We start from the raw sequence: 12,038 nt of genomic DNA, 5'->3' as shown, positions 1-12,038 counted from the left end.
AAAGCAACATAGATAATAAAATGGGGTTTGGGTGTTGTGTGTGTGTATGCATGTGTGTGTATTAGTTTTAATCAATATCCAGGAATGGTCAGTTTACCAAAATACTGAATACAAACTCCAAAGGTAGTTAGATAGCATTTGCTCAAACGCCAGTATTCAATCCACTAGTGCACGAACAGGGTGTAAGAATCAAGGGAGTCTAAAAATCTGTATTTGAGAAAACACCTATGCTTCATTCCATAACAGTGCTATAACAGCTGTTGACGCCTGCTATACTAGAAACTTTTCCAGGCACTTTATACAACTAATTCATTTAATTTCCACAAAAACTCTGTGAGGTAGATAGTATTACTATCCCCAGTTTACAGATGAGGAAACTAAAGCACAGAGAAGTAGAGTAAGTTGGTCTTGTCTAAGAGTCAAAGTACTAGAAGATTCCTTGAATCCTACTACTAAAATACTGTCTTATTTGCCATGACTAAACCATTCAGGCAAGCTGCTATGTGGTACCTAAAAGGTCAAAGCATTGGTACTTCACTGAACTTACAAAACAACTTTATTACATGTTGCTTCTAAGTGACAGAATTCAGTCTGAATTCTGTGTTTTCTTTGCGTGCTTTAAGATATCTTTTAGAGTTCTACTGCTATAAACAAAGCTGGCTTTTGACTATACCAAATATGCTATTTTTGTTTACAGTACAATAACTCATTTTGTTAACAACAAATTATAATATTCCTGTTTTACATACCACGATATGAAACAAGCTCCTTATTTTGATTACATAATACAAACATATCATCTTCCAAAGTAATAAAATTGAGATACTGATCAAAAACCTAGAAACAAAAGAAAAAGGTTTATAAATCAGTTTTACAATATATTTTTTTGAGCAGACTCCATGCCCAATGTAGGGCTTGAACTTATGACCCTGAGTTCAAGAGTCACATGCTCTACCTACTGAGCCAGCCTGATGCCCCAACTTTACAATACTGAAAGCACATTTGGTTTGATTTAATCAACCAATGGTAAAATTATAATTATATTAAATAACTGAAAATTATACTATGTAGCAGACAGCCTCCCTGGGTAAGAATAAGGAGTTAATATCAAAAAGGAATATAAACAAGACTTTAGACAATAAATTATCAAGGAGGGAAGTAATATTTTCAGAAAACAAAATTTAAGAAGTTATAAAAATTTGTTTAAAGATTGTGGTAGGGATTGAAATTTCTATCAGTTTTGAAGAAAAAAAATCACAATTTTATTCATTTTAATCACATTTTCCTAAGAAAGTCGTAACTATTTTTCCACCACGAACACTTATAAGTGGGAAAGAAGTTATACTAGTTCTTTAGAGGTGCAAATCAGGGGAAAAATTAAGAAAACCCTTTTTGAAATACATTAAATTTAATTAAACAAACAGAACTATTTCTACTATTTTATGTAAAGTTAATGATAAACTTTGAAAAGACGAACATTTAAGACATAGGCCTCAAAAACTAATCGGTAGTAGCAGACTATCTAAATCTAATCAGCGGGGAAAAATGGGAAGTAAATACATAGTTGTTTAGTCTTTTATTTGCCCTCTATCATTCCTTAGAATTTCAAGTGTTGTTCAAATTCAAGAAGCACAGGGCACAGTAGGGCTATAACTAAGAATAAATTTATAGATTTATTTGTAACTAAGCTGAACCTATCTAAAAAGTAACCATGATATAGAATGGATGGTCCATCCTAAGTTCCTTCTTTTCTCACACTATGCAATTGGATCCTCTCTCCTAAGTAGATCTGAAGTAAGAATGGTGACAATAGTGATTATAAATAAAATAATGTCAACATATTTTTAGTATAATTTATAACAACACAATTGTCAAACTATTTTTCCTTTTTTTCAAAAGATTTTATTTATTTGACAGAGCAAGAAGGCACAAGCAGGGGGAGCAGCAGAGGAAGAGGGAGGAGGCTCCCCACCGAGCAGGGAGCCCAACATGGGGCTTGATTCCACGACTTTGCGATCATGACCAGAGCTGAAGGCAGATGCTTAACCATTCTGAGCCACCCAGGAGCCCCTGTCAAACTATTTCTAAGTCAAACTAAAAAGATTACAAATCCTAGCCTAAAACAAAGACAGATTTCAGCATTTTATTTTTATCTTTCAAATTCATTGGGTAATAGGTACCTTTAGTTTGGTTTATTTTCCCTAGTTCAAACTGTAGATAATTTGCATTATCAGAACTCTTTCTAAAAGTAATGAGCCTAAATATTTGTTAGGTTGATCTGGTCCTCTATAAATTAACAAATTTCAGAATATACTAAATCTTACATTAACAAAACATCATCAGCCAAACAAAATCTCTTACCTTGGCTACTTGTGTTACTGCACTGGCAGCCAATGCTGCATTCGCAATATCTTCCAGTTTACTTCTTGAAATAGCAGAAATAAAATTTAAATAATATGATTCATAGAGTTGATTTCGCAGATCCTAGAAATACAATGAATAGTTCATTTTTATGAGCAAGTATAAAGGATGACCACAAATAAGAATCTTTTAGATAACTATAAGAGCAAGATTCTGGAGGATAATATACATATTTAAAAGATGGATTATATAAATGATATAAATGACAATCAAAAACAAGAATCCCAAAAGAATAAAGTCATGAAGAAGTTACTGGTTATTTGTTTGCCAGATATAATGGACCTATATATTAATAAAGTTATGATATAATATTACTAATAAAATTCTATTTTAATTACAATGTCACATAAAACCACTTGAAATAGTATATCTGCATTTTTATTAAAAATATCCAGAAATGGCTCTCATATAAAACGCTTATTATATTTTGCAGATACGGTCTTCTACTGCTCTGGTCATGTAATAATACAACCTATTTCCTTTGCTGCTCAGACATAATTTCAATGACCAATTCCAGAAGTATTACTTCTCAATCATCCAAAAGTAGTATAATTTAAAGTTATGCCAATTCTTAAATCAAATTTACTCATGTTTTCAAACTCTAGGCAAATAGGTATCTAAATAACCATACAGAAATACCTTGTATATACTGCAGGTTCAGTTTCAAACCACCACAATAAAGCAAACATTGTAATAGATAGAGTCAAAATAAATTTTTGGATTCCCAGTGCCTATGAAAATTATGTTCACACAATACTGCAGTCTCTTAAGTCTACGAGAGCATTATGTCTAAAAAAAAGAGTATATACCTTACATAAAAATACCCTATTGCTAAAAAATGCTAACCATCATCCAAGCTTTCAGCAAGTTATTAGTGATCACAGATCACCATAACAAATATAATAATAATGAAAACGTTTGAAATAGTGTGATAATTACTAAAATAGGACACAGAAACATGAAGTGAGCAAATGCTGTTGGAAAAATGGCACTGGTAAGACTTGCTTGATGCAGGGTTGCCACAAACCCTCAATTTCTAAAAAGTGCAGTTTCTTTTTTTTTCTTTTTTAAGATTTTATTTATTTGACAGACAGAGATCACAAGTAGGCAGAGAGGCAGGCAGAGAGAGAGAGGAAGGGAAGCAGGCTCCCTGCCGAGCAAAGAGCCCAATGCGGGGCTCGATCCCAGGACCCTGGGACCATGACCTGAGCCAAAGGCAGAGGCTTTAACCCACTGAGCCACCCAGGTGCCCTTAAAAAGTGCAGTTTCTGTGAAGCACACTAAAACAACGTATGCCTGTATTTCCTCAAACCTAAGATACTGTTGGTTGCAAGAGGCATCATTATATAATACCAAGAAAGAATTAATTCTGCCAATAAAATTCTGTAACACATCATCAATTTTTTTTTAAGATTTTATTTATTTATTTGACAGAGAGAGAGATCACAAGTAGGCAGAGAGGTAGGCAGAGAGAGAGGGGAGGGAAGCAGGCTCCCTGCTGAGCAGAGGGCCAGATGCGGGGCTTGATCCCAGGACCCTGAGATCATGACCTGAGCCAAAGGCAGAAGCTTTAACCCGCTGAGCCACCCAGGCACCCCCACACCATCAATTTTAAGATGCATCTGATATCAGAGATGTTTAAGTGTGAAAACCTGAGGGTTTGGAGCATGTGTGAGGAAGGCTCCTGAGCAGGGCAGGGTTTTAAAAAAGGTTGAGGGGTTGATTAAAGCATAAAGGATTGAGAATTAAGACAAATGAGGAAATAAGTAAGTATGTTGAAGATATTGGGAGTCATGTTTCTCACTGTCAGAAAAAAAAGTTCTAGATTTGTAAAGGGAAAAAGAAAAAACTAGGATGAATCTTGTATTTCTGAAATGAAATAGTTTTGGATATTACCTGTCTTTTTATCTAGAGATAAGGAAGATTTTTAGAGTCAAATATAGATATAAAAGTATTCGTGTATATATATATACACACACACATATACTTCCTAGTTCTGTCCATTTTGATGTCCTAAGAACTCTAACACCTTAGTAGCAATAACTATGCCTTATTCCCAGTTGCTGATTTCTAAATACCATTCTCTACAAAACACAACCTTAGAAAATGGCTGAATCTTGGGCTAGAATAAAGTATGAGATGAGACTGAACAACTGTATTGTGCCTGAAAGTAAGGAAGTGGTCTAAGAATGAAGACATTTCAAAAGGATGCAGAAATGCAGGATATAAGATCAATATATAAAAGTCAACTGTATATCTATACACTTGCAATGAACAATCCTAAAAACAGAATTAAGAAAATAATTCTGGGGCGCCTGGGTGGCTCAGTGGGTTGGGCCGCTGCCTTCGGCTCAGGTCATGATCCCAGGTCCTGGGTTCGAGCCCCGCATCGGGCTTTCTGCTTGGCAGGGAGCCTGCTTCCTCCTCTCTCTCTGCCTGCCTCTCTGCCTACTTGTGATTTCTCTCTGTCAAATAAATAAATAAAATCTTTAAAAAAAAAAAAAAAAAAGAAAATAATTCCATTAACAATAACATTAAAAAACATGAGGGAATATATTTAGTAAAAGAAGTGCTTGGGGGCGCCTGGGTGGCTCAGTGGGTTGGGCCTCTGTTTTTGGCTCAGGTCATGATCTCAGAGTCCTGGGATTGAGCCCTGCATCGGGCTCTCTGCTCGGCGAGGAGCCTGCTTCCCCTTTTATCTCTGCCTGCCTCTCTACCTGTGATCTCTCTGTCAAATAAATAAATAAAATCTTAAAAAAAAAAAAAAGGAAGTGCAAAACTTATTTGCACAATACAGAACATTATTGAGAGAAATTAAAGAAGATCTAAATAAATGAAATGGTATTCCATGTTCATGGATCAGAAAATTTAATATTGTAAAGATGACAATCTTCTCCAAATTGATCTATAGATTTAATGCAATGCCTATCAGATGCAAACTCCAGGTAGCTTCCTAGGGAAACTGACAACCTAATCCTAAAATTAATATGAAAATTTAAGGTACCTAGAAAAGCCAAAAAAATCTGGAAAATGAAGTATAAAGTTGGATGACTCAGTTTCCCAATTTCAAGCCTTGCTACAGAACAAGAGTAGTAAAGACAATGTGGTATTGGCATAGGACAGACATAGAGATCAGTGGAATAGAACACAGAGTCCAGAAACAAACCAATGTATCTACTGTTAATTTTCTTCTTTTTGAAGATTTATTTGTCAGAGAGAGAGCACAAGCAGTGAGACCGGGAGGAAGAGGCAGAGGGAGAAGCAGGCTCCCCACCTAACGGGAAGCCCAATACAGGACTCGATCCCAGGACCCTAGGATCATGACCTGGCCAAAGGCAGATGCCTAACTGACTGAGCCACCCAGGTTTCCCTTATTTAATTTTCAATAAAATTGCCAAGACCATTCATGGGAGAAAGAACAATCTCTTCAATAAATGATGCTGGGGCAACTGGATAGCCACATGCAAAAGAATGAATGAAGTTGAACACCTCACTCATACTGTATATAAAAACTAATGCAGAATGGATCAAAGATCTAAATTTAAGAGCCAAAAGCACAAAAATCTTTGAAGAAAACACAGAGATTTGGCCATGGGTTCTGAAATATGAATCAAAAGCATAAGCAACTAAAGAAAAGACCAACTTAAAACTAAGTTTAAAATCAAAATTAAAAATTTTTGTGCTTCAAAGGATACAAACCCACAGAATAGGTGAAAACATTTCCTGATATACTTGATAAGGGTCTAGGATCCAAATAAGAAAGTACTCTTAACAACTCAACATTAAAATAACAGCCCAATTAAATACTGGACAAGGGATCTGAATACATCTTTCTTCAAAGATGGACAAATGGCCAATAAGCACATTAAAAGATGCTTAATATCATCAGTCACCAGGAAAATGCAAATTAAAATCACAATGAGAGGGGCGCCTGGGTGGCTCAGGGGGTTAAGCCTCTGCCTTCGGCTCAGGTCATGATTTCAGGGTCCTGGGATCGAGCCCCGCATTGGGCTCTCTGCTTGGCGGGGAGCCTGCTTCCCCCCACTCCTGCCTACCTCTCTGCCTGCTTGTGATCTCTGACAAATAAATAAAAAAATTCTTTAAAAAAAAATCACAATGAGATAACACTTTAGGATGGCTATAATCAAAATTTCAGATAATAAAAAAGTTCTGACAAGGATCTGGAGAAACTGGAACCCTCATATACTGCTGGAAAGAATATAAAATGATGCAACCACTGTTGAAAACAGTCTAGCAGTTCCTCAAAAGGTAAACCACATACATGCATTTATATAAAAATATTTGTGTGTGTATATTCTTCAAATGCTACATAAACAAAATTAAAGTAATATTCTATATAAAATTTTGTCTCCTGCCTTAAAAAAATAGTTAACTATAGAGTTATTTGACCCAGGAATTCTATTCCCAGGTGTTTATGGACACAAGAAAAATGAAAACACATGTATACACAGAAATGTGTACAAATATGTTTGTAGTAGCATTATTCCTAATAGTCAAAAAGTGGAAGGAGTTGATAAATCCTCTTTAAAAAATGGCACGGTCAGGTTTATGCAGTATAAAAGAGAAAGCTGGGCATCACCAGCTACACAGCATGCAAAATATGTGACCTTCATTAATAATTTAAATACAGGTGATCCTTGAACAACACGGGGGTTGGGGCACTCACTGCACAGTAGAAAATTCACACGTAACTTCTGATTCTCCAAGAAATTAACTACTAATAGTCCACTGTTGACCAGAAGCCTACTGTAACATAAACAGTCAATTAGCACATATTTTGTATGCTATATGTATTATATACTGTATTCTTACAAAAAAATAAGCTTGAGAAAAGATTAAGAAAAACCATTAAGGGAGAGAAAATACATTTACAATACTGTACAGTAAAAAACCCACCTATAAGTGGACTTCTGTAGTTCAAACCTGTGTTGTTCAAGGGGCAACTGTAGTACTTTGATTCAATAGTCAGTAACAAGATGCTTGTGATGTTTGTGGCAGACACAGTTAGCTACTTATCCATTTTCCCCTTCTTTTTTGCTAGAAGAATCTAGATTTTGTTTGGGGACAACATCATTTAAATATTAACTTTTGAAACCTCCTTTGAGGTTAATTCTATCCAGTGAAACATAAATAAATGAGTGTTTTCTGGGGATTTCTGGGAAATCTTAGCTTTCATGATTAAAACGAACAGTTAGGACTGGCATAATTTATTTCACCCTTCTTGCTCTGAACATAGATGTGATTTCACCCTCAGCTGCCACATAACATCCAGGAAGCAACAATCAAGACATTGAAAAGGAGAAACCAAAGAAAACAGATCAGAAAGACTGAAGGAGCCGGAGTCTTTGACTACTTCATAGAACTACTATACCAGCTTGCACCTCCTACTCACAGACTTCCTATTATCTTAGAAAAATAAAACCCTATTTTTAAAGTTAATATAGTTAGATTTTCTGGGGGTACCTGGGTGGCTCAGTCAGGTATGTGCCTGCCTTCAGCTCAGGTCATGATTTCAGGGACCTGGAATCGAGCCCTTTGTGGGGCTCCCTGCCCCGTGGGGAATCTGCTTCTCCTCCTCCCTTTGACCCTCTCTGCTGTTGGTGCTCTCTCTCTCTCAAATAAATAAATAAAATCTTTTAAAAAAAGATACAGGGTGCCTGGGTGGCTCAATGGCTTAAGCCTCTGCCTTGGGCTCGGGTCATGATCTCAGGGTCCTAGAATCGAGTCCCGCATCGGGCTCTCTGCTTGGCAGGGAGCCTGCTTCCCTTCCTCTCTCTCTCTCTGCCTGCCTCTCTGTCTACTTGTGATCTCTGTCAAATAAATAAATAAAATCTTAAAAAAAAAATACATATAGTAAGATCTTCTGGTTTTTAAAACCAGGGTAAGTCTTAATCAATATGCTTCCTCAGCCAAAAAATTTAAAAATTTTCAGTCTCTTTAAAATTCAAAGATAGGGGCGCCTGGGTGGCTCAGAGGGTTAAGCCTCTGCCTTCGGCTCAGGTCATGATCTCAGGGTCTTGGGATCGAGCCCCGCATCAGGCTCTCTGCTCAGCAGGGAGCCTGCTTCCTCCTCTCTGCCTGTCTCTCTGCCTACTTGTGATCTCTGTCTGTCAAATAAATAAATAAAATCTTTAAAAAAAAAATAAAATAAATAAAATAAAATAAAATTCAAAGATAATCTCAAAAATTAAAGTGGGTAATTAAGTAAGACAATTTTGGATTTTTTCACACTGGAAATCTAAGAAATTAAAAAAAAAAAAAGATTTTATTTATTTATTTGTGAGAGAGAGCGCACAAGCAGGGGGAGCGGGAGGCAGAGGGAGCAAGGAGCCCAGTGAAGGACTCGATCCCAGAAACCTGACCCGAAGGCAGATGCTTAACCAACTGAGCCATCCAAGCATTCTGATATCTAAGAAATCTTTTGGAAAAAACCTGTTCCCACATTACAGGGTCAGGAAATTAAGAACTCCTATTACCTGGCACATTCTGTCAATATTTTCTTCAGTTGGCATTACAAAGTACACTGCAGGAACATCTGGTATAGGATCTCGATCAGAGTGCAAAAGCCTAAAAGACATAAAGAATGTAAAATTCACTTTTTTCTTAGTCACTTATCTAAAAATATAGTTTTTAAAACAGTATTTCTCAAACTAGGAATTAACCAGTTCAGGGACAAGGAGACAAGTATACTAAAAGCACTTGGTGAAATTAAGCTTTCTCCTTGTATCAGTGCTAATATTATTTATTAATGAGATCCTAATGTCAGTCTTCATCTCCTCTACTACAATCACCTGGTACAGAAATACCAATATTCTTCCTGATGAAGAACTAAAGCACATTCATTATCAATTTTATTTCCAGTTTTTGGTTGGGGGAAGGTGAGTGGGAAGAAAAATGCAGTTCTGGAAGAAGATAAATAGAAACCTGAAAGAGCCTTTAAAAATAATGAAAAATTTTACCCATAAATAAAATCAAATATTTTAAGTAAAAGATGTATGAATGCTCCCTTAAAACTTTAAGGCAATCTGTTTTTTTAATATTTATTGCATCATAAGAGAATGCACAAGAGATCATCTAGGCATCTCATAGATTATACCACTTGATAGTTTTCTCCTACAATTCAGAGAGTACCTTGATTCAAATATCCCAGTATCAAATCACAAAATGTCTTTATTCTTCACTGTAAGATTCTGCTATACTTATATCAGGAAATATGACAACATGCTACCTGTACAATATTCTAATCATCCTTCTGTGAAAAATCTACATACAATCTTCCTACACATGCTTCTGGACACGATATTGTAGTCACCTCTCTATAAGAAAGAGAGTGAAAGAGGCTGCCACTGTGTCTGCATTTAATGACTTCCTTCCATTTGTTTGGCTGCTGCTACTGACACCAGAAAGATTACGCTGTTATGGCAGCCATTGTATGTTAGCTTCTTATGCTGGCTGTCCAACGGCCTAAAGGGCTATAACCACCATTTCATCTTCTGGAAACTTATTATTTCCTACAAATCAGCCTAAACCAGCAAGCAGTGTATAAAGTAACTAACAAAGTATTCTTCAGCAGGTAGGGAAGAATAGTCAGATGCACCTTGCACAGAAATTCACAAGGGTAGCTGTGTGATCTTCTCATGTTCTGAGCATGAGAAGCAACAGGTAGGCAGAAAGAATCAATTACTCTCAAACTGGCAGTCTAGCTTGTCACCCCTTAAGGAAGCACTGAGGCTCATCTCTGTTAGTCACTGTTACTGACCCATTATGGTTCAGTAGACAAATAGTACAGAATTCATGGTCAAGCAATCTGAACACTGTTACTAACTAGCTGTATAATCATGGGACAATCACTTAAGTCTAAAAACTTTAATCATTTTGTTAGTAAAATAAAGGAATTAATCAGTAAGGCAGTAACAGTAACCAATGCTCGTTAATAAACCACCATTTCCAAGGATGACATCAAGCCAAATATTCAGGTAAGAAGGATGAACACATTACCAACAACAAATTTTTATTTTAACTCTGAAATAAAAATGAAAGGAAAATCCATATTCCATGTTTCATCAAACCTAAGGTGCTTATCAATTTTAAAACATATTATTAAAATAATTTCTGTTAAAAGTGACAGAAAAATGCTGCCAATTTAACCATGATATAGCATTAATTAGAAGATATCCTAATTTCAGAAATATAAAAAAGTGAAAAATATATTTTAGAATTGATGCAATATAATATTCTATTAATTTAAAACAAATGCTCAACATAAAATTGAAGAAGAATTTAACCACATTCTGATATGTTACTCACTGGAAATCTAAAACCACATGCCCACTAAAAGAGCACATTTCACTCCAATATCTCATAATAGAATAAGAATTGGTTATAACATCATAAATAGAACAAAATGCAAATAGTTAGAATATCCTAAAATTGGACTCTTTTAGTACATAAAAGTATTAGTACATATGCAGGAATGCAGCCCTTCTCTAAATGTTCAGCCAAATCTACAGCTGTATAGACTTAATTGCTTAACGCAATTTGTTTTATGAAACATACCAGAAATAATATAATCAAATACAGTCAGTAGTTAAGAAGACAACATAGATAGTTCCTATGGTGATTAATAGTCATTATTTCATAGATACTTATATTTTTCTTATTAATGATAAACTAATTTAGATATTCTTCTTTTTAAAAAGTATATTTAAATTGAGGAATAAAAAATTTTCAGAGATGGACGAGACCTTAACACAAACAGTTCTTTTTCTTCATTTAAGAGGGTAAACCAGTCTATACAAAGACACAAGAGAGAAAATTTAAATTCTGAAATTATAAAGCCTCAGATTAAGAACTATTTTTAACTTCAGAAGAAAACAGATAAAAGGAGATAAGAGAAAAAAATGCTGTTTTATACAAGTACAATAGCTAGTATTATTTTCTCTATAAATGTCCCTTAATAATCTGATTTCAGTGTGGCCAAATATATCCTTTAACAATGTATCTGAAAACAAATGTCACTATTAGAAATATGTTAGAACTCACAAATGCAGAGTGATTCCCATGTCTCTCAGCTCTTTCACAGACAGCAATGGAGAGATGATGTCTTGGCCGAATCTGTCATAAATGAGCACCTAGTTAAAATTAAAAAAAAAAAAAAAAAAAAAAAAAAAGGCATTTTTAAAGCATCATTATCAGTAAACAGTCATGAAGAACTCATATTAAGACAATGTTGAAGTATATTTTATTTTAATAAATCATGCATGCGGAGTTCTTTTGCTTGATCTCAATTTAATATTTTCCATCTTTTACCAAAATGTCCATTCATGTCATAACCTACTTTTTAAAGCATTACCACTTATGCTAAAATAAATTAATGTTACATAAATTTATTTCCTGAAATATATTTTTCTAGAATAAAAAGGCATACTAGAAACTACAAAATATTCATAAAATTTTCATAAACTAATAATAAAGGACTTTGAACATACAGCAAACTCAAATACACTTCCCCACCAAGTTCACATATATCCTTTCTAAAAAGAGAGAAGTAAAAATTAATCCCTCTCAAAACTAATGTGTAACAAGTGTAAAGAAAA

General features: G+C 35.0%; 1 protein-coding gene across 1 annotated transcript in view; it reads right to left on the bottom strand.

The window, feature by feature from the left end:
* Nucleotides 1-12,038, bottom strand: part of SCFD1 (sec1 family domain containing 1) — a 107,325-nt gene that overhangs the window by 87,456 nt on the left and 7,831 nt on the right. Inside the window, exons 3-6 of the mRNA XM_047737274.1 lie at nt 11,485-11,573; nt 8,919-9,009; nt 2,362-2,484; nt 750-837 (exon numbers count right to left, since the gene is read on the bottom strand). Coding sequence (XP_047593230.1) covers nt 750-837; nt 2,362-2,484; nt 8,919-9,009; nt 11,485-11,573 — 391 coding nt within the window. The remainder of the gene's footprint in view (nt 1-749; nt 838-2,361; nt 2,485-8,918; nt 9,010-11,484; nt 11,574-12,038) is intronic.

The sequence above is a fragment of the Lutra lutra genome, chromosome 7, assembly GCF_902655055.1.
Source record: "Lutra lutra chromosome 7, mLutLut1.2, whole genome shotgun sequence".
Lineage (NCBI taxonomy): Eukaryota > Metazoa > Chordata > Mammalia > Carnivora > Mustelidae > Lutra > Lutra lutra.
The sequence above is the reverse complement of the archived record's forward strand: the minus strand, read 5'-3'. Positions and strand labels throughout refer to the sequence as shown.